Source organism: Caloenas nicobarica, chromosome 3, assembly GCF_036013445.1.
Source record: "Caloenas nicobarica isolate bCalNic1 chromosome 3, bCalNic1.hap1, whole genome shotgun sequence".
Taxonomy (NCBI): domain Eukaryota; kingdom Metazoa; phylum Chordata; class Aves; order Columbiformes; family Columbidae; genus Caloenas; species Caloenas nicobarica.
In genome coordinates this window covers 25,454,196-25,480,558 of record NC_088247.1, presented here as the reverse complement: position 1 = coordinate 25,480,558, position 26,363 = coordinate 25,454,196, and the positions used below count along the sequence as shown (strand labels likewise).

The 26,363-nt window shown below is 43.1% G+C and overlaps 1 protein-coding gene across 2 annotated transcripts in view; it reads left to right on the top strand.

Moving 5' to 3' along the window:
- The window catches only part of ELOVL5 (ELOVL fatty acid elongase 5), a 39,944-nt gene that overhangs the window by 7,550 nt on the left and 6,031 nt on the right, over positions 1 to 26,363 (top strand). For both annotated transcript variants that reach the window (XM_065631931.1, XM_065631932.1), the window contains exons 2-5: positions 15,108 to 15,173; positions 17,111 to 17,298; positions 24,401 to 24,478; positions 25,110 to 25,281. In XM_065631931.1, coding sequence (XP_065488003.1) covers positions 15,116 to 15,173; positions 17,111 to 17,298; positions 24,401 to 24,478; positions 25,110 to 25,281 — 496 coding nt within the window. In that variant the 5' untranslated portion in view covers positions 15,108 to 15,115. The remainder of the gene's footprint in view (positions 1 to 15,107; positions 15,174 to 17,110; positions 17,299 to 24,400; positions 24,479 to 25,109; positions 25,282 to 26,363) is intronic.

Here is a 26,363-nt window from a genome sequence, read left to right as displayed (position 1 = left end):
CGTTTTCGTGTGCTGTAGTTCAGATGGCATGTTTGTTAGGGTGCATGGCACATGTGCTCACTGAAAAGCATCTATGTGTTCAGTTCATTCACAGGGCTGCTTGCATGCTTTTGAGCAAAACCTCACACAGTTGCTGCAGGCCTATGTTGATAGAAGCACAGGAATCTGGATTTGGCTTTGGAGGACACAATGATAGTTGGTTGTGTGTGCATTTCTCTATACATACTTATGTGGATTGCAGGGTAGCAGATGCTTGTGGTGAATGTCTGAGTCTGGTTTGGTGGTTCAGTTCTCTTTTGCAGTACTGGCCTGGAGAGGTTCCTCTTAGCTGATCACAGACCCTGTGAACTGGTGCAAACTCTCAGCTGTTTGTCCTAAATTAGGGTCATGCATTTATCCTTTGTGTCATACATTTGTCCCTCAGTTCACTCATGTACCGTGGCCTTTTGGCCTGCTGTTAACCTTTACTTTAGTCTAGGTGCTTTGACTTATTGCATGCATGAAGCCTCATTAATCACGAAAACACCTGCGCTTGTAATGTGGTTCAGAATTTTCTTCCTTTATTAACATATGTGATATAGTGACAGGAAAAAAAAAAAAGATGAGGGGTCTGGAGCATCTTTCTTATGAGGAAAGACTGAGAGAGCTGGGTCTGTTCAGCCTGGAGAAGAAAAGGCTGAGAGGGGATCTTGTCAATGTTTATAAATATCTGAAGGGTGGATGTCAAGAGGATGGGACCAACTCTTTTCAGTGGTGCTCAACGATAGGATGAGGGGCAACGGGCACAGACAGGAGGTTCCATCTGAATATGAGGAGAAACTTCTTTACTTTGAGGGCGCCAGAGCACTGGAACAGGCTGCCCAGAGAGGCTGTGGAGTTTCCTTCTCTGGAGACATTCAAGACCTGCCTGGACACATTCCTGTGCGATCTGCTCTGGTGAACCTGCTTTAGCAGGGGGGTTGGACTAGGTGATCTCCAGAGGTCCCTTCCAACCCCAACCATTCTATGTGATTCTGGGAAAATAAGCTGCTAGTTCAGCAGGCCTGGTTACTTACAGATTTTTCTCTGCCTCCTTAAGAGGCCTAAGCAGAAAAGCCTCTTGCAGAAGATTTTTAGTGTGTTTTTTCATGTTTCATGGAATTCTGACGTGCGTGCCACCCGGAAGGTGCAGTTTACACCACGGTCACTTCTGCAGCCTCTCATTTGCTCTGGCTACTACAGAGGCGGCTGGGCTTGCCCAGTCCTTGCCACTGGACTTGACCATGAGCTGGGAAATTTTGGGTGTGTGTCCCCATCACCTTCTTCAAGAGGTTAAAAGGTAGTGTAAGGACTAGAGGAAAATGCAAGTTTGAGGGAACACCAGCAATATATAGGGTGGCAGACCCATTCCATAGAGATGGAGAGGGACAACACTAAGCAAGTCAGTAAGGAGTACTGCATTTGGCAAGCCTTGTCTGTTCAGTTAAGAATGAGGAGGTAGTCACAGAAAGACCTCGGTGTTGCGGTATAGATCATTGCCCTGCTAATGCATGAGTTGCTGCTACTGCCTCTTCTTGCTTGTAAGTAAAAATTGTGCATGGACTTAAGCCATTTTTAGAGCAAATGGTGGTGGTGGACCACTCGTCATGAGAGTTTAAATGGTTGTAACTGTCCTCTAGTTTTGCAGCCTTCATCAAGTTCCTGGGTAGTTCTCCAGAGGCCATACTCAGTCCTCCACTTTTACTTGACAGGTTCCCAGAACCTCTAACTTCCCTACCCTTTCTTCTGCCCTTCCAAAACCATCATCATCTCCCTTTGAAGCAAGCAAAAACAGGCTACAAGTCTGGCCATGCCTTGCAGAACAAAAATAGCATCTTTTGGTACTTCTTTATATTGATTCTTGTTCTATCATCACTGCTAAGTGGTTGCATTAAGGTACAGGAAGGGACTGCTAATGTTGTTTTCAAAGATTTTCCTCCTATTTTTTGAAGTCCATCTAATTGGCTTGTTCTTTCTAAATTCAGTGCAGAGTTCGTTTAGATAAGATATTCAAGTCTAAACTCTGGTTTAGCAATTGCAGAGGTATCATGAATTTCCTGTTGTGCAGGCTGAATATTTACTGGTTTTGCAAAACACATCAGGCTCAAACAATGCACCAACACTGGTATCAGCTGCAAACAGCACAGTTCTGTTTTCTGAGTGTTTGTGGGGATTGACTTAGTGTCTCAAAATACATATTGAAGAAGCTGTTAAAATACAGGTCTGAGTCCTGAAGGACGCACTTGGTGAGAACACAGGGGTGTCGCCGGGTTTTAACTACCACCTACAGCGTGTGAAAAATTATTTTCTTCGAGTTAGTGTTTTACATCCCTTAGTGCTGTGTTGTCTCCAAAGGAGAGATATCTGGCCTTGAGAGGAAGTGACTGTCTTTGAACCTGCAGTGACCGGACTGTGACTTGCCAATCTCACGTGTGAAGGAGTTTAGCAATGAAGTTACGGAGTTTTCCACTCCTGTCCCCTTTTCATTTTTCCTTGCTGCTCCTTTTCTCACTTTCGTATTTCTTTCTGTATCTGTTTTTCAGGCTTTGTATTTTAAAAGCTTATTTGCCTGATGCCATGGAAGATTATTTTGCAGAGCAGAGGAGCAGGGCTGGGTTTGGGGCTGAACTGATGAAGGAGCCCTAATCGGCCATCGGCAGCTCGGACACGTCCCTCCTTACAGCAACATTGCTCTTTCAAGACCCCTACCAAATTCCCACCGAAGCTGTCAGTCATTAGCCTGAGAGCAGAATATTAGCCAAATCTGGTTTACTTGCTTTTTTCCTTCCTCTGTTCCTCCACCAAGTACCAGTTCCTGTGTGAGGCCACAATAAACTTGAGCTTTTAGCTTCCCTGGTTTAGAATAACAGGTCTATTTGAGTGAAGAGTCCCTTTGCTGCTGTTTATTTTAGAGGTGACACACCTGTGTGGAGGACTTCTGTTCCAGCGAGATAAAAACATTGTGGAAAAATAACCTTCAACCGCTGGAATTGTCTTTTTGTATTTGAAAAATTGGTTCATGAAAGAGTTTTTTTGTACAAAAGCATGTTTTGCTTTTAGGACGCAGTAAAAATAGAGCCGTGGTGGTGAGATTCCAGAGGGAGAAACTTTCAGAGAGCTACCAACATGAATAAGCAAGCTCATTGCCTGAACCATCAGTCTGTATCCTACACAGTCTGTACAAAACATACACGAAATAGGTGCATTCAGAATGTAAAGGTTTGGATTTACCTGCTGAGCAACTTCTACTATATTGCCATCTGTATAACAGACGGCTAAAGAGCTTGTAATTTGCCCAGAGTTTACAGTTGCTTTACAAGTGTGGTTGATGAAATACAACTTAATGCTTTCCTATTTTTCAATCCTGGCAAAATTTGAGTGCTTATAAAGTACACTGTAAGTTAAAATCTAACTTAAACTTTGCTGCAAGCATCATAGTAAAGGAGAAAGTTTTATTTTCCATGTGTAAATCACTTTCTAATTATCTAGCAATGTGTTCTTCTCATATAGTAAGTTTAATTGTAAGCTTTGGGCATCAAGTGAAAAAAAGGAAAATCAAACTTCTCATTGAAGTTTAGTCTTAGGCTACTGCACTCAAGGCGTGTCTCAAATCGCTAGTGAGGTTGTTGATTATAATTTCTCACAGGATAACATGCTTTAAGGCTGATAATTAAAGGGGATGCTTCCCCTCTGTCTTCAGAGTCTTCAGCTGCAGGTTGACCAGTGTGTAATAAGAATTTTTTGTCATATTCACCACCTGTTCAGCTTTTTATTTCAATCTTTTTTTTGTGTATTTCTTTTCATTAGCTCTATTTCTATTGGAATACTTTTGCTGTGTTTAGATAAAATCAAACATTCAAGTTGCCTTTTTCTGGAAAGAAATCTGTCATTGGTCTGTCTGTTGGGTCCCTCGATGGTTAATGTTCTCCTCCTTCCCCTCTCACATCTCACTTGCCTTGAGACCGTCCTTAGTTCTGCGGTTTTCAAGACAGAAACATAGCAACACATCTTAAAGTCTCTCTCCTTTGTATTCTGAACCTTTTGGGGATTTTTGTTGTTTGCTTTTTACAGTGCAATAATCTGACAGTTAATGCTGTTATGATTATAGTTAAGAAATCTCTAAGTTAGATCTGCATTACATGAACCTTGAACCATGAACTCTATGACCTTTTGTCGTTTCACATTCTCTTTTTTCTGCAATTCTTGCACTTTTCACTAGGATCATGCCTATATGTAAAATGATGTGTGTGCAATGCATTTTATTTTGGCTTTCTTGTGAGAGTGTTTTATAATTCTGCATTTAAAAAATCCGCGTATTTCTTTTTTGTCTATCTGTTTTATTTATCTTCCTCTTTGCCGGGTGCAATGCAATGGCTTTGAGCTCCAGTCAGGTAAGACCTCTTGGTCACCTCCATGTATCTGCCTTGTGCTGGTGCTGCTCCTGCAGTACATCAGGTGGTGAGATGGACCTAGCTGGAACCTGATCTTCTTGCTTGGTTATTCCTGGGGGCTACCTCGATTGCTTCCTGCATGCCTTCACCTGGGCAGGGCAGAGTGCAGGGGAGGAATGAAAGCAGCCCTTGCAGCAGTGTCAAATCTGTTCTTGGCTGCTCCTGGTCACCCCATACGCCCTGGGTGTGGTTTTATAGCCATGGACCTGGCTGAGTGGAGGAGTTGAAGTGAGGGTGAGGAGATGCACTGGCTGCCAGCCCAAGGATTAGCAGTGAGCTGGCACCGTGAGCAGGAAAACTGCCTGTGTATCAGGGAGCTTCTCATCTTTAGGCACGAGTAAGTTGCCAAAGACGTAGTTCAAGAGAGACTTTGCCCAAGCAGCGAGACAGAGAAGAGACATCTGGTGCCCCCATCTCCAGGGGACCACTGCCCTGTGGAGGGTGGGGGAGCAAACGTCTTGCCTGCTGCTTGTGTGGGTATTGGTCCCTGTGTTTAAAGGATGTATTTTTTAGCGAATTACAGTACTGACCCTGCCTTTGCTCCGGTGCCTTTGAAAGTATAAAGAAAATGTCGTAAAACCTTCTGCACCTTGGCACTAAAGCTGGGGCTTCAGTCTAGCTGAGTTCTTCGCTGGAACAGGTTTTAACAGCATTTAGTGGGACTTGCACTACACCAGGAATTTTTTGCCTCTTATTGAAATAAAAGAGTGGCTAAATTTTGGAGGAAATTTACTTATTTTGATGGAATTCCCTGCGAGACTTCTGCAGGTGCCTGAATTTTTTATATTATGAGCTTGCAGAAAATAGCTTGGCAGTTGTCAGATGTTTGGACAGTGTATTTTATTGTTTTTTCCTCCAGTAGTTTATTTGAAGTTCGTAGAAAGAGTCAGTGATAAGATCACGCCAAACTTTACCACTGCAATATTTCCTTTTAATTGTTTGATTTCTCTTTGTCCCCTTAAAACAAAGAATAAAATACAAGAAATTGCAGTAATTGCCTCCTGGAGCAGGATCTTCTGACGAAGTAACGTTTAGGAAAGTGCTGCCAACATCAAACCAAGGAAATGTACAGGTAGAAATGCTTTCTTTTCTACCCACTCTAGGAGTCAGTCATTGTTTTCAGGATTCCTTGTTACAGCGATGATCTGTTACCCTGAAACTTGCTGATTCTCGGCAGTGGCTGGTTGGGCATGAGTCGGGTGCAGGCAAGGACATCCAGCTCCTCAGGACCCACCAGGCTTCTCAGCCCTGAGCTTGTGTAACAGAAATGCCATCAGCTGGCTGTCTGGTTTTGGCAGCACTTTGTTTACAGATGTGCTACGTGTTGTGCAAGAAGGGAAATGGGGGAGATGATCCGACTGGTGCATGTGTAAGAAATCTTCTGTCTTGTTGTCTTCTGGTCCTGTACCAGGACATGTTGTCTTCACTCTCAACACTCCTTGTCAGTCGCAGGCAGGAAGAAAACAAGGTCAAAATCTTGCCTTACATAGTGCTATCCCCTTTATTCTTTGGAAAGCAGACTAGATCTTCAAAGGTGGTTTCTTTCCTGAATGATGAGGCTATAATTTGTGTACTGCTTTGAAGGCAGGGGGTTTAACAGAGTGCCTGGCGGCAGGGTTTTGTCCAGAGCAGCATGATGCCATGGCATATCAGTTGTACCTGGAGTCATTTTTTTTTCTTCTTTTCTCTTAGTTCTCAGAATGGTGGGAAAAGGAACATTTTTGGTACCTTCTTCTATTTAGAGGTAGCCGTCATTCGTACTTGCCTGACTTTTTTTTGTTAATACTGTTCACTACATACTGTCTGGCATGATGTTCAGCATCTTAAAATGAAGACACTGAGTACTGGTCCAGCTGTAGCTGTACAGGATTAAGTCATGTCTCATGGCGGTACAGCTGGAAGACAGATAAGTTTTAAGATTGACTTTTCATAGCATGGCTGGCTGTATGAAGAAACAACAGCAAGGCAAGCTGTGCTGGACATTTACAGTGTGAGTATACGTATTTTCTTCCTTTAGGTAAAAGTGTAGAAATTCGCTGTTGTTGAGGAATGTAGGTAGTTCAGTGCATTACATGGGGGGTTTTTGTGCCTTATGGCCCACCAGGGAATTTTAACTTCTCCCATAGCACCCCAGGTACCACCCCATGCTCATTGGAAATAAAAGTAAGCACGCAAATAATACTTAACACACTGTAAGTTGCCTAAGCGTGACTTGTTTGCATGGGCTTTTTCAGTGTGATCTGGTTTCCCAAACACAAGTGGACCTCCAGAAGGTATCATTTATCTATATGAACACAGGGATTGTAGCTACACATCTCAGCAGGGCATCTTAATTGAGGTTTTGTGTGCGCTGTGTCCCTGTCCTAGCCAGTGCTGCATAGTGTAGCATGACCTGCGTGACTGGCACCCTCAGCTTTCATGATCTTCCTCTAATTTCTCGACTTTTTATTGGATTGCTGTATCTAGTCAGCCTGTAAGCCCCAGGTAACCTTTTTATAAACACTGGTTGCTGGGTAGCTATACGCAGCCATTCCTTGCTTCGCATGGTGTTTCATATGTGCAGGAGAACTGCAGGTGTTTTTAGGGTTCAGATAGCAAGCTTTCATATACCAAGCTCATAAATGCAAAGAAGATAACTAGGAACTGTAGGCCTGTCCTGTACTTACAGATTTATTCTTGCTGTGTCGCCTGGGTTCAGACCTTGGCGCAGCAGCGTTTTGGCAGGGGAAGGGGCAGCCTGGCAGCCGATGCTCTCTTGGCACCGCTGCTGCGGGGTGGTGGAGGACATGAGGGTTCATGTGGGAGGATGGCCCCACTTGTAACTCTTTCCCCCCCCCACCTTCTTGCTTTTTAAATTTAATATGCAATTATGAGGTGTGGGCATTTAAAAAATAAAAAGGTAAATTGACACAGCTACAGAGCACTCAAGCTCTGCTGCTAGTAATGGTCATGCAAGACTGGGCTTCTCTGTCCTTTGGTTCTGTCAGCTCTGGTCTCATCGGCCCTGTTGTTAGAAACTGCAGCCTTTTGACGAAGAAGGCTCATTAAAATAGGCTTTGGGGACCATACCTTTATTTCTCTATTGTTGAAGTAAAACATTGGTTTGAGTGAAGTGCATAAACAGAGGTTAGAGGAATCCCTTTATTAAAAGGGAGAGGAGTTTTTCAGACCACCTTGCAGGTGGCACTTGAATGAGAGAAAGGAGACCTGAAATGAAAGCTGAGGTCCCTATGGCCCTCTGGGCTTAGCTTTTGACTCCTTCATCTTCTCAGCTCGCTCTCTTTAGTCTCCCAGTCTTCTTCTGGCTAATTTGCCATTGTGACCTACAGCTAGCAATGTTTTTCCAATTGCAGTACCAGCACAGCTTTTGAAAAAAGGGGAAGCTTCAGATTAAAACAGTAGCTGTTAATAAACACTCACGTACTGCCTGGGGAGGACTTTGGAGTGAAGCTATATAGCAAATGCTGTGCTTTGGCTTTCCTTCCAAAAAGGTCAATTTGTAGCTCTTGTGCCCCATACATATTCTCCCTGTTTATATCTAACCTAGTTTGCTACAGAGCCTCTCTTCTGTTTCTTTCACATTAAAAAAAAAAAAAAAATAACAAACCAGTTCTTCAACCCTCAGCTGGGAATTATCTGCGCAGTGTCCTTGCACATTTTACAGTTGCGTGCTATTACAAACGTGGCAGTACAATAAGCCTGCAAGCTTTGCCTTTTATTCCCCCCCTTTTTATTTCTGTAAATGCTTTTGCAATCTGCACTTTATTACTCTTAACAGCACTGTTCTATAAGCTGGTAGCGGCGAGGAAGTTTCCAGTATCACGATGCTGTGGTGTGGGCGCAGCGGTCAGGCACAGGGTGCCCCCTCGAATGTTTTATTCCAGGAAAACGCATGCTGCTGCAAAAGTGTTTTCCCGTAGTGCTGAGGGATGCCAGGTCTGCTGCTGCTGAGGGGGGCTTTGCAGCACGAGAGATCCGTGTTTGTAGCTGGATGCATCCTTCTGGGATGGAGAGGCGGTGATGTACCGTTTTCCTCTGATTCTCAGTACTTCCACAGGTGCGTTTGTGTGGTTGCTTCCAGCTTGCTCGTCCCGCTCGGCCGTTGCCCTCAGTGTTTTCCCTCTGGCTGATGTTATCCCGTGGCGCAGCGAGAGGCATTGACTGCAAGGGGATGAAATGCATGTGAATGTCCTAATCCTAGGATGCTCCTAATTTGAGCTAGTTTAGCTCTGATGAAAATGTGAATAAAACGCAAGGACCTATGATTTGTCTTGATTTGCCTATCTGGAGGTTTTTAGATTCTGGTTTAACGAGGTATTGGATATTGAGTATGATTAGTTATTCCATTTTGCAGTATCCTTTCTTGTACTTGTTCTTGTTCTGTAAAATACTTTAATTACCACAACCATGTTTATGTGTGAAGGTAATCATTACTGAGAGATTCGGAGGGGTGGAATGACAGGAAAAGTAATGGCATGAAATCATCCCCCTTGGTAACTGGCCAAAGTCTTCCTTTACCCCCTCCATTTTTAAATGATTTGAAATACCGTTGAGGTTAAACTATTTGAGACTAGATTCTCTCTTTTTTTCCTGCATTCTTTACGCTTCCCTGCGTTTTTTTACAAATCATTTATTTCTACACTTCCTTGCACTGGTGCTGCCGGTGAGTGTGAAAGCTCAGCACTGTGGGTCCTGCTGAGTCAGCACCAGGCTGGAGGGTTTGCTGCTGGTGCAAGATGGGCCGAAAATCTGCATCACAGAATCACTTTGCTAGAAATACAGTTGCAAGATAAAGTTTAAAAATAGTTTATTGCATTTAAACAAAACTAAAGTACAAAATCCACAGCACTCATGCTTCACTTGGTTTCCTATAAAATAAACATACTTGCACTTTCAGATCAATCTGGGCTGTGATTTATTCTAAACTCCTTTTTATTGCTAATGTTAAGCATGCTTGGGACCTACAAGGGTATTCAAAAAGGGAAGGGAAAAACAAAACAAACAAAACCAAGCAAACAAAAGGGGATCTGGGGTTGGCAGCAAGTTCAAAATCAAAGGGAATACATGCAAGTTAAGGCTTTGGGAACAGAAAGGAGAAACCGGGCAGCTTTGGAAAATGGACAGAAAATGGTTGACAGCTTTGATTGTTGGTGCTGTCTTCCAGTTCTCCAGCAGCTGAGCATTTTCAATTCTAGTACATTTACAAAAGCAAATTTCAGTGTGATCATTGTGTTTTTGGAGGAGGGATAGTTTGTACTTTCGGAGGAGGGAAAAGAGGACTCACCTCTGCAGTGACAGGGACTGGGAAACATCACTTCAACTAGAAAACACAATTCAAGATTTCCGAAATTAAGTGCCTAAAATTAGGCTTCGAAGTTCTAATTTAAGAATGGAGAATGTGGCTGTTTTCCAAGAAGGCTGAGCAGCCAGGCCTGATGGCGTGTTGCTCTCAGAAGCCAGCACAATTATTTAGATGCCTATTTTGGAGATTTTTTTGGAACTCAAGTTCAGGCATTGAAATGTGAAAACTGGGATCTGTTGCTTCAGGGAATTCTCAAGCAGAAGGGTGAGAGCTGCAGGATCCTGCTGAAAGGGAGCAGGCTCCCAATGCTTTGAGCTTTCAGCCCAAAATGTTTTGTTGCTGCTCTTTGGTTTACTTAAAAGGGTGGCGAGGAACAGGGGCAAACCTTAATATTTTTGTGCTGTATCTTTGCACCTGCAAACTGAACTCAAGAAACAACATTAAAATATGACTAAGAATTCTTAAATCACTTTTTGGCATAAACCCCTCAGAATGTGTTTTCTGTGGAAAGTGTAGGAGAGAATTTGCTTTGGAGGGCAGGAGCTGGTAAAATACTCAGTATTCAGTAACCCTTTCCTCAGACAGCAGTGATGTGCATTAGAAGATAATGTTATCGTTGCTGGTAGCCTGTACGGATTTTTTTTTAAATAAATAATTTCAAATAATATGTACTGCAAGAAGAGCACATTTCTGTGTAGCCTTTGTCCCGTATTTTCAGTTGCCACACCAAGGAGCACTGACTGGGGCCATCCATGTCTGGACTGAGTAGCGGGGCACAAATCGCATCTTCTGCCCTGCTACCAAAGTGTAGTGCATGTCCCAGCTCATAGTGCCAGAAGTGGACTGAGGATGCAAAATGTTCTGTGGATATCCAAAAGAAACCTATCTAAAATCCAGAGGATTTTTGAAAAAGTTTCATTTTAATGATAGGACTCGATCTTGTTAAGACAAGGTGCAGCTTTAGCCTTCATTATGTTCATGTTGCAGAATTGGAAGTCCTGTAATTTTGCTTTGTATAAAACATCACATATGCATTTTCCTGGATTGAATATCTGGACTTGGAAGAGCAAAGTGTCTTCCAGATGGTAAGCCCGGGTGCTTCCAGACTCTGATGCAGCTTGCCCTGGTGTTTGGGGTCCTTACTGCACTGGGAAAAACTGGTACCAGAGGCGATGATTTCTTTCTTCTCTATTGAAGAAAGGCAGGTTAGGAAAAAAATAACTGGTGTATACAGAGGTACCTGTTTTAAAAAGCAGTGTGTGGCATAAGTGGGTCATTTTTTTCTATGACCATAGGTACAGAATAAGGCTATCAACGTTGTCTGTCTGGACTCCTGTAAAGCCTTTAATATGGTTCCCCACAACGTCCTTCAGATTTGATGGGTGCCTGTTTGGTGGATGAGGAGCTGGCTGGATGGTCACACCCAGAGAGTAGTGGTCAATGGCACAATGTCTGGATGGACATCGGTAACAAGTGGTGTCTCCCAGGGGACTAGTACTGTTTAATATCTTCATCAATGACATAGTGAGATCAAGTGCACGGTCAGCAAGTTTGTAGATGACACCAAACTGAGTGGTGCAGTTGACATGCCTGGGGGATGGGATGCCATCCAGAGGGACCTGGACAAGCTCGAGAAGAGGGCCCATGTGAACCTCATGAGGTTCAACAAGTCCAGGTGCAAGGTCCTGCACCTGGGTCGGGGCAACCTCCAGTATAAATACAGGCTGGGAGGTGAAGGGACTGAGAGCAGCCCTGCGGAGAAGGACTTGGGGGTACTGGTGGATGAAAGACTGGACATGAGCCGGCAATGTGCGCTTGCAGCCCAGAAGGCAAATCATATCCTGGGCTGCATCAAAAGAAGTGTGTCCAACGGGTCGAGGGAGGTGATTCTGCCCCTCTGCTCTGCTCTGGTGAGACCCCACCTGCAGTTCTGCGTCCAGCTCTGGAGCCCTCAGTACAGGAAAGACATGGACCTGTTGGAGAGGGGCCAGAGGAGGCCACCAAGATGTTCAGAGGGCTGAGACACCTCTGCTGTGAGGACCTGCTGAGAAAGTTGGGGCTGTTCAGCCTGGAGAAGGCTGGGGAGACCTTATTGTGGCCTTTCAGTACTTAAAAGGGGCCTATGAGAAAGATGAGGGCAAACTTTTTAGGAGGGCCCATTATGATGGGACTAGGGATAATGGTTTTAAACTATAAAAGTGTAGATTTAGACTAGATATAATGAAGAATTTTTTTTACAATGAGGGTGGTGAATCACTGGCACAGGTTGCCCAGTGAGGCGGTAGATGCCCCATCCCTGGAAACATTCAAGGCCGGGCTGGACGGGGGTCTGAGCAACCTGATCTAGTTGAAGATGGCCCTGCTCATGGCAGGGGGGTTGGACTAGGTGACTTTTGAAGGTCCCTGCCAACCCAAACTTTTCCATGATTCTATGAATAGTGTGCCTTGCTGTGGGATGGCTTCGAGGTAAAGGAGCGTTGCCAGTGATCTGCTCATGTGTGTGGTCAGCTGCAGAATGTGCTTACTTTCAGTGTTAGGAAACATGCAGATAACAGTGTTTCAAATGGCCACTGGTTTAATTTTTCTGGGAGTTGATGTTCCTCTGAATTGGGAAACTATTCCAATTAAAAAAGAACCCTTGTAGTTGCTGCCATTGAAGCAGTGTTTAATGTTGTGTGGCTGTTGGCAGGAGACTTGATGCATTTTCACATGACCCCCTCTGGAACAAAAGCAGATTGTTTCCCTCTGTTTTTCTGTTACACAAATGAGTTCCTTTTGAAACAATTTCTTTTTCTGCAAATTCTGGAAATCAACACCATGAGTAGTTCTTCCTTTGCTGTGCCTTTTACAATCTGCTGTCTGATAATGCTGCCACAAAAAGCTGCTTTGGGTCAGCACCAGAAAAGCTCCTTTGGGGTAGTGGCCCAAAAAAGCTGAGACCTCTGCAGAAAGCTTCCTCCTTTTGAGGAATGAGATTTTCTTCCAATTTGATGGAAGGGTCAAACACGGACTTTAATTTCTTGCTGTCTTTGTTTCCGCTTTCATAGTTGTTTCATTTACATATCTGCATTTTCAGTGACCAGCAAACAACAGCATATAGCAAGTCAGTTCTGAATTGAGCTTTTTTGTATATTTTTGTATAGCGATCCTTTCTTTTTGAAACAAACCGTCCCACCTGAAGTCTTCCTCTGCACGAAGGGGAGTTAGAGTCAGGCACTGATGCTGGGTTATGGGATGTTGCAGTGCTGCCTCACTAAGTCAGTCGGTACTGGATCAAAGGAGCGACAGACAAATTGAGTAAGTAGGGATTTCAAGCAACAAATGAATTATCTGCTAGAAAGTGCTCTTTCTGACAGTATTTAATAGCTGACATTTAAAAAAAAAAAGGAGGTGGAAAAGAAAAAGAGCTTGCTCTGGATAACTTACTTTCTTCTCCTTGGAAATTCTATATTCATTTCTTACATGTCCTGATGTTCATGCTTCTGGTAGCACAGCACGGGCTTCTTGGCTAAATTTCCTTATTCCTAGGACACAAGTATGCCAGTGTTGGGGCTGTTCACACACGCGCTCACAGTTTGTGTGTCATAGGTGGTGAAGTGACATAATCCCAAAAATGTACCTTTTTGTGAAGGGTGTGCTTACGTGGGCTGGGCAGAAAATAAAACCCTCATGAATCAGTGCTGCAAAAGACTTTAAACACTGCTGGTTGGTTATTTTAAGCGAGCTCTTTTGTTTGTGCCTGGTGACCAGATTCCTGGGAAGTTTCTCTGCCTTTGCGTGGTCCAAAGTGATATGAAGACTCGATGCACACCGAGAGGAAAGTCCTTTTCTGTGGGTGTCCCTGGGAGCCCCCCGGGAAGGGTGGGTTGGGGGTGTAGCTGAAACCCTTCTGCCCGGAGCCCTGCGGTGAGAGGACGGGGACTGGCACAGAAGACCAGGCAATCTAAAGGCGCATATCCAAGTCTTTGTATTTTCTTTGTCCCAGGCAGCTCCCAGTCCTGCTTTGGACTGGGGAGAGGACATCATTTGCACCCTGCTTGGCTTTTCTTGCTGGACTTGAAATAAACGGAGGTGTCAGCCCCAGCTGACTAAAAAACCAGATGACCTACTATTCATTTTATTTGCATAAATCAGATATCCCCTAGAGGCAGGGTTTTAACAGGTGGAAGAGAGGTGTTTATTTAGCCAGAACTGAAAAAAATAGAGATGAATGTTTTTGTTGTTAGCAACCATATGTAAACTCATGTAATTGTTTTAATTTGTGCTGTGGGTATGTTGACAGCTTATGCATTGCTTATGTTTTTTCCCCAGAAATAAAAGTTGCTGTTAACATTAGTACTTTGATGGGGGTGAAGTGGCAGAAACATCAAGAAGTAAAAACTATCCTATTAAAAATGAATACAATTATTTTAGCGAAAGTTCATTACAATTCTGGATAGAAAAGAGGAAATTGGAAGGGGTTTTTTTGTTTGCTTGTTTTAGTTGGTTTTTTCTTAAGCAAGAAGAAAATTACTTTCTCTTCTCCTGAGAACAGCTTTGTGTGCAATTGTCCCTGCTCATGGAAAGTGTTGCTGCTTCTTTCTTGCTTTAACCTTAGGGACGTACAGCGACTTATGTACCGCAGTATGTACTGGCTGTGTGGGGAGCTGACAGGTGACATTCTGCTGTACCGATGTTGGATGAGTTTTGTGCGATAATGTTTCTGGAACAGGAGAGGCCCATGCCATAAACTGCAATGTTTTCTCTCTGGCCTCTGCAGCCCTCTCTGTTGGTGACTGTTGATCTCTTGGTTTTATGGCCTGTTAATCAGTCACCTATCTGCAGAAGCGATAGCAGAGCCGGTTTGCACTTTTATTTTTATTTCCATACTCCTCCCCAGCTAGCATTGCCAGGTGTTTGAGGCTCTTTGTTAAAAGAGGTTCATAGTATTTATTTGAGAATTTCAATGTCGCTGGCTTTCTCAAGGTCCAGTCTTCCTCCTTCCTCTTCCTCCTCCTTGCAGAGGGATCTTGCAAGATGGCGTGTTGTATTTAAGCTTACAAAATACAGAATGAAAAAGAACTTCAGGTTAATCTGAACTCATTATTTTAAGCTTCTTTGTATCTAGATCCATGATTAAATACTTCAGTGGGAAGTACGGCTCTTACACCAGTGGCTCTTTGAGACTAGAATAGGCTTTATGTACTATATCTATATGGTGGTTATGTCCAGTATGTCTGATGCAATTTTTGCTTATTAGTATTTTCCTTGTTAACCCTAGCAGGTGGTATTCAGATGATTAAACCATTTTTGTGAGCTGAAGAACTAACTTTCTTATCTTCTTTCTATTTCAACAGATTGTAGAATGGAACTTCTGGATAAAACAATCAATAGCTACTTTGAAGTTTGGCTTGGACCCAGAGGTAAGTTTTTTCAGAAATTAAATACATAAATAAAACTGATATTAAAGTGCAGATACTAAAGCATAAGAAACAGCCTCTAACATCCTGACATTGACAGGTGACTGTTTTCTTTAGCATCTGCAAAGTATCAAAATGTATGATTCTGTAATAAATAAAAAAGTCTATTCAATGCTTCTTATACGTTGAAGTGAAGAGCTGCTGATTTTTCTGCTGCGACAATTGTAGCTACTATTCTTCTTACCGTTAGTTAAACTTGCGTTGTTAGTGTTAGTGAATGACTTATCTTGCTCAGATCTTTACCACTTTTTTTTTTAGAATTTAATAATAGATTTTATTTTTTTAATTTTTTTTTAATTTGCATTTGATAAAATAATACTCTTGCCCTCATAACTAAAGCTGCTAGGAATTTTTCACTGAAAAAAAAATCTGTAGTTTTTGAAAAGCAGTGCTGCTTTGAAACCATTCTTTTTAAAGAAACAAGGGTTTTGGTAGGTTTTTCACTGGGGAAAAAGTCGACAGGTAGAGAACAGCAGTGCTGGGCAGCGTGAGGAAGGGAGAGGCGGTGGGACCAGGACAAGAGGTGAGACCAGGACTGGAGGTGGCCTCGTGGTGGGGGCTTCCAGACAGGGTAGGGCTGGCCCTGTCCCACCTGATCCTGACCAGGGGGAGTGACATGGCCTCACCGCACAGGCAGTGTGCACGGCAGTGCTGCCCAGTGGCACGGGCTTTCTGCTTCAGCAGTATCTGTTCTACCTCTGTCCTTGCCCTGGTGAAACTCTAGTTGTGGTGCCACTTCCTCGCAGGACAAAGTCCACAGGAGATGGAAGAAGTCTCTGGTCCTTCAAAGTGTGTTTTGTGTTTGCTTTGAGTAGCGCAGTGCCCTTGTTGACCCCTTCTTCTTGCTAATCCTGTTTAAGTTAGTCTGGATGTTCTGATATAACTTATTGCATGTGCAGGCACATGGTCTATATTTCCTGTGTCTTAAAAATAATGAACCATAAAGGTAGCAAATCCAGACTATTCCCCAGATGTCTTAACTGCTTCCCAACCTACATTTTAAGGCCTTATTTCTTATATTCAGGATCCACATATGACTGCTTTAAAATTAAGTCAGGGCTGTGAATGCCCACAATACTTGAATTGTTCATTTATGGTTTGGTAAACTTGGTTTTAATCCTTTGGGCCAACTTTAGTGAGAGGAGTGAAAGACCATGCTGTTGCTGGGTATGGACAACACCATTGTGGTTCAAAAGGATCATACGCTTGTCCCAAGTGTTGCCCTGAAATCCTCTTGTTCGGGGCGGTTTATGGGCTTTTCCTGAGCAGCTGACGTGTTGCTGACCGGACTGGTTAGTCAGACTGGACTCACTGCTCCGTATTTCATTGCACATACAAGGACTCCAAAATTGAATCCTTTTGAGTAGGACATACATAAGTCTAATTGGGTTAGTATTGGTTAGAAAATAATTATGAGGGTCATCCACTGAAAACCACAAAGGAATCTGCTTCACTCTTAGGTTTGCTGGCTCTCTGAGGAAATAGGGTGTGTACTCTCAGAAAAGGCTGGTTTGAGAGGATAAGGGGGAGAGTGTCGTTGAAGCTTTTCTTTATAATTTAAGTTCATCAGTGGTATTCAAGATGGATGATGGTTCTGACTGGTAATGAGTATTTTAAAATAATAGCGGTAATAATTTAAGAATATTTTTGCCTTAGGAAGAGAGTTATTTCTGCTTTCTTTAACAACTGCATAACTAAAATCTTGTTGTTTGTGAAGGTTGTTTGTAATTAGCTCTTAATAGAAGAGCTTGCTGCTCTTCCTTCGTCTTTCTCTGGTATTCAAGCACTAGAAGCATTTTGGGTACAGCTTTTTCTGGATGCATTGAACTCTTCCCCTTACAAAACCTAAGTTTTTTTATGTTTTTGTTTGTTTCTTTCAGATCCCAGAGTAAAAGGATGGCTTCTTCTGGAGAACTATACACCTACCTTTATCTTCTCAGTCTTGTACTTACTAATCGTATGGCTAGGACCAAAGTACATGCGGAATAAGCAACCGTTCTCATGCAGGGGTATTCTAGTAGTCTACAACCTTGGACTGACGCTGCTTTCTCTGTATATGTTTCATGAGGTAGGAGAAAAGGGGTCGGGCCTGGGTTATTTTGCAGTATCTGTTTTAATGATATGTTGAAAATGATCTCTGAGGACAGTCCTCCTAAACCTGGGGAAACATCTGCAGAAATGTTGCAACCATTCTTCAATGTCGCTTCTCAGGGGAGAAAACGGGGGTTGTGATGTTACCTCTAGGGATGGTATGAAACAAACCTTGTGCTGAACATCGGTGCTGAGCTCGGTTAGTGGTGTTTCCCATGCCCTCCTCTCGCTCAGTGCAAGAGAAGGGCTGGTCTCTCAGCACCAACCTGGCTGCTCCTTCAGTGGCTCCTCCTTGCCTAGAAATCATGCTCAACATGTTTGTGTTGGTGGGTTGTACAGAGTACTTCACAGCAAAACCACGGCTTAGAGTGCAAAATGTGTTTTATTTGAGTGTGTTCAGCCATGCACACACTCTTCTCATCTATTTCTCTAAGCTTGCAATAGCTTCTTTTGTGTCCTCTTAGTTTTGCTGAACCAATTGCATCAATGCCGTAGTGATTCATCTGTTTCTTGGAAGTTAAAATCTAAATGTACAAATATATTTCCAACTGAATTGGACTTTCTATGGACTTATTTTCTTTGCTAACAAAACAAAGATTTAGGCAAAGTTTTCCACTTTCCAGAGAGCACTTTAGCTGCTTTTACTCAGGATTGTATGTTTTTTATTAAAGCAAAAATGAAGACCAATGGCAGACTAAATAAGAATGTGGTCAGAAAATGATCTAGTGTGTGGCTTTAATGTACAGAATACTCTAGCTTGCTTTTAACCAAAAGCATTTCTCCTTTCTGTAAGGAGAGACTTCATTTTCGACATGCGATTACAAGCTATAGCTAAATCTACTGATCTCTTTTCTTTTTCTTTCTTTTGTTTCTTTTTGTTTTCTTTTTTTTCGGCATTTGCTTAGAAGCATATGCAAGCTGTGATTCTTCTTTAAGTTTGTAGTTGATTCTATGGTGTTTTACAAGGTAAGTGTTTAGATAGGAAGTGATTTAAATTTGAAGTTATTTCTCCTGTGTAGTGAATTGTCTAGTCAAAAATTACTGAGCTGGGTTATTGAGAACTTTGATACTTAATTCTTTGGGGGGAGTAGTTTTGGATTCTGTAGGTGCTTGGGACAACTCGTGTTCTTGATGTGCTTAAATTTTTGTGTTGATCTGTTTAATTTGTCTAAAAGTAGTGTTGCTGTGGACTTCACGTGCAACATCTGCTTTATTTTATGCAGATATTATTTACAATTATATAATAATATATTGTTTTAACCTCCAATTATGTTATTGAGGGATTACGAGTGCAGACTTGTCTTCAGTTGTACTAAGTGTGGATAAAACTATAATGATAAGAAATCTTTTTTCCTTGAATACTTGAAATAATACTCATAGTTTCCATATGAAAATTACTGTAACATTCTGCCATGTTACAAAACCTGCTGATAAGTTTATACAATGAAAAGATCTGAACTGTTGATTTTATAAATGCCTTTTTCTTGCTAACAATGAACTTGTTACCAAGAAAGGACTGTTTATTGTATGCTGAAGAAGTCCTCATAGTTGCAACTGGCTGAACAGCTGTGAGTCCTCATACTTGTAACTGACTGAATAGCTGTGAAGGACTGAGACAACTAAAATACACTGAATATTAAGGCTTCTTCCTATATTATGAAATGCTTTACATCAAAGTGAATATTGCTCTTAACGTAATGTTATCTGTGTAGAAGTGTTCACTGGCATTGTTGTAACTATACTTTATAAATGGTAATACACAAAGCTGCAGTGTCATGAAGACTATGAAACTCATGATAGTTGCAATGAAACGTGTTTGACAGCACTTACAAGCTGGACGTGAGGCCAAGGGATGTTCTGCAACCAGGGACTGATGCCATAAAAAATGCTACCAAGTAGAAAGCTGTGCTGATTTGACACAGCGCTGCTCAGTGTTTGCAAGGAGAGAGCCGAAGGGCGAGGTGACAGGGGAAAAAATCAGATTCCTGCACCTCCAGGTACGTTCTGTAGCTGTAGTGCTTCCACAGCTGCCTGTGCAAAGCAGGCGATACCCTCACTTGGATCACGTCAGTCATGGAAATTTGGCTTTGAAGGGTCAGCGATACATCAGTAGCACTTTGTAGTACACGTTCTCACTTTTAAGATAAAATGGTGAAGGGCAGCATTCAAAAAAATGGTGTAACTCCCTGTTTTCTTCCTTGTTGTCACTTTGAGTCACAGCTGGATTAAACTTTTTTCAGTCCTAGTTTGAGGACAGTTGTAAACCATCACCACTAATGAACTTGTTTTGTAGCCTGTCTGAAGGTAAGCCACTTTAATAGCTTGCGTGTGATACACCCTGCTTTGGAGTTTTTCCTGAGTTGTAGCTCTGATGGTTCAGGTCATGATTCATAGCTTCACAGCTCAATTTAAATATTATATGACCAAACCAAGATATTAAAGCGAGGCACCCTCCAAATTAGGATGAGAAAGATGACCTTGGTTTTCTGAGTTTTACATCCAAAGGTTTGTATGCAGTAACGTGGGGAAGAAAAAATTGCATTGTAGGTTTTGCGTAATTCTTAGTTATTGTGTGCTTGCACTATTTGGTCTAGTGATGTAATATAATATAACCTTATTTTAAAGTCACTGGAAATCTTATACCTCTTATTTGGAATTCCTAAGACAGTCGTTTCTGTGTGTACTTGGTATAAATTATTTATTTGGACATTTCATGACCAGGCTGGGTTCTGATACCAGCAGAACAGAGTAGTGGACTGTGCTTGTCTCAGGCAATGTAAAAGGCAGGCCCAAGGCAGACCTAGGGGGATGGGAGAGGTTTCCCCAGGCTGACCTGTCACTCCTGTACTTCAGGAAAGCAGGAAACAACATGTGAGGCAGAAACAACGTTTTATTCTATAGACATTTACAGGGCTTGGATTTTGAGGGGAAATAACACTCCTGCCTTGGGCAGGGGCAGCGAGGGATGGCTTCCTGCATGGTGGATAAGGTGGCAGAGGGGTTATAGGACATGGGTTGGTGTCCCACAGGCTGGCACAGCTGTATCTGAAGATAGGAAAAGCATCCTAAGAGCAGCACCCTGTTTTAGGAAGGAGGGGACTCAGTGAAGAGGTGCCGTGGGTGGCAGCGGCTGCTGGGCTGCTCTGTCCTCTCTCCTTGACTTCTCTACAGGTCCTGAAGCTCTTTATCTCTGTGCTGAGGTGATGGCATTAATAAAAGATAAAATTTCTTATCTCTGCAGGTGTTTGCTTTCTTTGGTCAGACATGTGAACTCCTGCTTCTTTCCTCTCAAATCTAGCTCTGTTTTGAAGCCTATTGTGCCTTGACAGCGTGATGCCATGCCGGGTCCCTTATCTACCCCTCTCCAGCGTGTCTCAGAGTTTGGTTTTATCACAAGAGAACAAAATCCTCCCCAGTAATGCCTCTCCTGCAGCCTGGTCAGACTGATGTGAGTGTGCTGGTTTATTTTGGTAGCAGAGTTGATAAAGCACATGCTACAGCATTTTAAAGAATTTGGCAACAGAATTACAAAATGAAGGCGATACTGAAAAAAGAAAATTTCAGTGCAGCGGATGTACCAATTGATTGAGCACAAAAGCAACTTTTTGCTGCAGGGTTTTCCCCTGGTCTGAGGGACTTAACATTGACTTTGAGCACAATTCTAATTGGCTTATGAAGGAGCTGTCTCTTTTTGTGTCATTTAAAAATCATGTACTCTGGTGAAAATGGTTATAGTCAGCCTTTTCTGGACAGGTTAATTTCTCGAGAGAAGATACGCCTGTGGTTGTGCATCAGCAATGCCATTAGCAACGTGGAGCTCCCGCCAGCCTGAAGATGAAGGACTTCCTCGGGACAGCGGGCAGGGAGAGGTTGTCTCCAGTCCGGGGTGGCTGTGGAGCCACCAGCCCATCGCAGGGAGGATCAGGAGCGTCGGGCGAGTTGAGACTTGCGGAGCAGTAGCTGTGAGGAGGGGTTAGAAACTCTGGCAATCCTGGAAGCAGACCACAACAAGCATGAGCAATGACTAAAATGCACTTGCTGGCAATTTATGGCACCTCCGTTTATTGCTTTCTAGGTGGCATGTCAGCAGCTCCCCACTGCTGTGTGCCCAGCCCCATGCATAGCAGAGACTTTGGGGAACCATTCGTGGTGGGGACTCAGAGCAGTGTGTTGGTTTTATTTTCTGAAGCCTTCGTGCGTGCAAGAAATAGTGGCATCAGGCAAAGAAGCAGCTGGCTAACTCGGAATAAGGATTACCTATGTGTGTTGAATGCTGCATCAAGCAAAGTTTGTGGGCACGAGCAGCAGTTCGTGGGCAGCTGTAGCAGCTTTTCACCATTTAGTTCCTTCTGGACAGGAGGCAATTAAATTATTTTTGTGATTATACTAACTGTTTATATGCTAAAAGGCGTTACCTTTTCCTACAAATGTTGATTTGCTTCTGTCATTGGAACCCCTGTGGCTGTGAGAGTATTAGAACTCCTAGCATATTATTATATACTCCTCTGGAAAGGAGGGAGTACTCGGGTTTAGCTGAAGCTGCCCGTAGCCTCACTGATGCCTTTACCCTTCAGAGAGGTGGGATCCATCCAGACACCTTTGGTTGTGTTATGCTTTAGGTAGTGAACCTGTCTCACTTGCAGGGAAGATTGCTCTTTGGGTTTCACCGTGCTCCCCTTTCCCTGGGAGAAGTTTATGGGCCCCGGGGTTAGTGATGGGTTAAGCACAGACAGCATTGCCAGCTGGGCAGGGAGGTGATTGTCCCGCTCTGCTGTGCACTGGTGTGGCCTCACCTGGAGCACTGTGTGCAGTTCTGGGCGCCTCAGGATAAAAAACATATTAAGCTCCTAGAGAGTGTCCAGAAGAGGGCTACGAAGTTGGTGAAGGGTTTGGGGAGGAAGTCATATGAGGAGCGGCTAAAGTCACTGGGTTTGTTCAGGCTGGAGAAGAGAAGACTAAGAGGAGACCTCATGGGGCTACAGCTGCCTCACAGGGGGAGAAGGAGGGGCAGGCACTGAACTCTTCTCTTTGGTGACCAATGATGGAACCCGAGGGAACAGCAGGAAGATGTGCCGGGGAGGTTTAGGTTGGACATTAGGAAAAGGTTCTTCCCCCAGAGGGTGGTGGAGCACTGGAACAGGCTCCCCAGGGAGGTGTCACGGCCCCAAGCCTGACAGTGTTCAAGAAGAGACTGGACAACACCCTCAGACACATGGTGTGAACTGTGGGGTTGTCCTGTGCAGGGACAGGAGCTGAACTCGATGATCCTTGTGGGTCCCTTCCAACTCAGGACATTCTATGGTTCTATGATGGATGCTGTTTGGATTAATCACAATACAAATATTGTGCTTACCCCTCTATTCCTAACACTTCGAACTATGAGAACTGTATGAAAACATCTGTAAGCTCTTAACAACATGATCACAGCACAATGTGGTCTTCTGTCCCAGGGACTGGCGGGCACAGCCCAAGGAGCAGTTTGGTGCAGGACTTGCCCCAGGACGTAGCTGGTGCTGTAGCTGGGTATGGCTTGTAACTGGTGTGCTTTGCACATCAAGGTCTTCCTTACGGCCGGGAGAGGAGTCCTCCCTTGCTGCTTGGGCAGAGGAATTGCGTGGGTCTGCTGTCGATGTGCACAGCTGCCCTGCTCTTGCTGTGACACAGTGGTATTGATTTGCCTTTCATACTTGAGATAATTCCAGGTCTATATGCTATGATATAACTAGATGTCTTTTTTTTTTTTTTTTTTTTTCCCCACCTCCTAAATAGTGGCAATAATTCTATCTCGGAAGGTTAAAAATAATGACCTATGCTGACCGGCTATTTTAAAAGCTAATTTAGGGGGAGAATGAGCCATGAAAGAAATAACATTATGAAAAGGTAGCTCATTTAAGTGATAACTTTTATTGTACCTTTTAGAATTAGCTTCCCATTCACAGTTCTGAGCAGCATTTGATCATACCGGTTATTGTAGTCTATTAATCAAGTGATCATTTTAAATGACTTATGGTACAGTTTTTCACCATGGCTTTGCAAAGCTTTTTTTTTATTCTGCACGAGTGTAGATAAGGCCAAAACCAGACAACCTACTTGTGCAGGATATCTGTCTCCACCTTTAAAGTGTTTTTTAGGATACCTAACAATTATTCTTTTCACTTGGGAATCATCTAAATTTGTTACTTCTCTCCTCATGCTACTCCCAAGAGGAAAAACGACTTTATAAACAGTATCCAATGATCCCTTCTGTTGTGATATTAAAGAGACATTCGTGCCTGTCTTTGCACCCTGTCCATCCTCCCATCCCACCTTCAACCTGCTCCTCCATGAAAGGGTGGGACGTGACATCCAGCTTGCCTCTTGCTTCCCTGGAGGTTTCATCAGCCCCTCTGCAATGGGCTCCCCATCAGCCTCTTGTGCTTAATAGCTGGTCATTACTCTCAAAAGTAATCTTGTCGTGTTTGAGGTGTTATTTGTTTGGCCGGGAAGTCAGGAAGGCAGCAGCGGATCCTGCAGGGGAAGGACATCGTGTACTCGGGATATGTGAATCTTGTAAAAAGATCTTGAAGAAAGGAAATATGGTAAAACAACCGTTGTTAGCTTTTAAGCAAAGCTAAGATTTGCTCTCTTACACAGCTGAAAAAATTGTAGTCAGATCTCTATGTATAAAATCTCTTAAAAATAAAACTTTCTCATTCCCGAAATAATCAGAAGAAAAATATACTGACTTTTCTTTGGCCGTTCACTTTCTCCAACAGTGAGATCATCAGCCAAGAAGGAAAGATATTTCTTAAGAATCTGTCTGGAATATGACTCTGCAAAACACTCACTATGTGGGATAAGTGAGGATAAGATTCTACCTCCTATTTTTATTCTGGCGTACCCCAATTGGAAGATTTTCTTAATTCACCCTCCACTATGATTTGTTCACTGCTGGGAGCTTGAATTCAACCTGATGCCACACTCGGGTGCCCATGCATCCCTTGGCCCCAGACGTCTCAGCAGAGCCACTGTCGAGATTTGCACATGCTGCGGGGTGCAACCTTCTCCCCAAATAACGCTTTATTCTTTGACCTTCTCAGCTGGTGACAGGAGTATGGGAAGGAGGATACAATTTCTTCTGTCAGGATACGCACAGTGGAGGAGAAGCTGATATGAAGGTAATGTTATTGAGACCTATAGCTAATAACATTTCAAATAGTCTGCCTGTGTGTAAGTGGAGAACAGAACAGTATGGGTGAGGCAGATTTTGTTCAAACTATGTATTTTTTTTTTTCCTTTTACAATACAATGGACAACGCGTAGTCAATAGTTGATCCACAGTATATTTGTGGTTGGTATTTCCAATTTGAGTGAGTCATTACCTGTACATTGTCAAGCGTTCCCAGCTCAAAATACAGGGACTCGGTCTTCAGACCGTGTCCATGCACTGTGTATCATGACTCCCCTTCTCTTTCTGAGATGTGATGATGATTTCTTCTTGTCACCATTCAGATCTTTCCTTTACAGAGAACACTGTGGGACGAACTCTTTTTTTCTCCCAGGCCACCCCAGGTGCACAGCAATAGCCTCATAAAGCAGTCTTTGTCATCCTGTTTTCAGCTGTAACTGTGGGTTTGTACCTAGATCTCCTATGGAGACACCTGAGGCTGAAGCACTGCAGAAGATCTCGGCAGTGTCTGAAATCCAAGTAGTGCTGGACAGAATCTGGATTTTAATTACTTAGGTAGCAAAAGGGTTGAAAGCCCCCACAATGTGCAACGCTTCTGAAACTTGTTTCCTCCTTTCTAGATCATACGTGTCCTCTGGTGGTACTACTTCTCCAAACTCATTGAGTTCATGGATACCTTCTTTTTCATTTTGCGGAAAAATAATCATCAGATCACTGTTCTGCATGTCTACCACCATGCGACGATGCTGAACATTTGGTGGTTTGTTATGAACTGGGTGCCTTGTGGTCACTGTAAGTACTGTGTTATGGTGGGGAACGTTTGCAAGAAGGGCATCGTTTTGGTTTACTTTTGGTAAAACCAAACATCTCTGGTACCTACAGCTGCAGGGTTTGTTCTGACCAACAGCTGTTACAGGTAGTTACAGATATTAAGCTGCACACAGAGCCTCTAGAAAAGGCATGCATATGTAGCTTGAAGGATTTGTGTGACAGTGTGACATTTGTCAGCTGCAGCAGTCCAGGTCTGACACCCGCTTTCTCTTTGTGCGGTGGTTGCAGGCCCTCTGAAACAATGCGCTTTTCCAAGTGAGATCCAGACGCTTGTTTCAGCTGCAAGATGGCTAATAGTGACTCTTGTCCCTGGATCTGTCAAGTTCACTTGAGATGTTACTTTATTAATTTAATCTCATTATACCACAAGCCATAACAAATTATTTCAATTAAAATCTTGTCCCCTGAGCCCTGATGAATTAGACTGAATTCATCTTAAGTTGGAAGATTTCCATGTGTCTCTTATCTAAACCCTGCTGACCTCTGGCAATCTTGCTTTGATTCTTTAATTTCATTGCTTTTAGCTGGCATCTAGTTTCCTAACTTCATTAGCATGGCTTAGCTGTAGTTCAGACGTGCAGCTTATAGATACTGGCTTTGTTGAACACTCATCCAAGAGAAACCTTTTCAAATCCAGTGGACGTGAACTCCCAGCAGCGCAGGCGAAGACTCTGGGTTGCTCAGGAGTCTGCTTTCTGAGCCAAACAACATAGAAACTCTTACTTGTTTTGTGTTGTCGGCACAACTGTGAGCAATGCTGCACTTACAAAAAGTGTGCATCTGGAACCATGTTCTCCTCCAGGGAAGTCAATCCCTGTTTATACAGCAGTCAAAAGTGCAGATACTCAGAGTCTATCTTGTGTTTTTGTGGTCTTGAAAATACTTTGTGCTATTTCTGGTGATGTGTTTTTCTTCTTCCTTTCCAAGCTTTATGTTCTGCTTGGTCATCACAGTTCTGTGCAGTTTGGTGTTAAGCTAAAAGTTTCCCTCATGTCTAAAGGTACTGTAAACAAGGACAAATAAAATCACTGACTTGCAGTTTC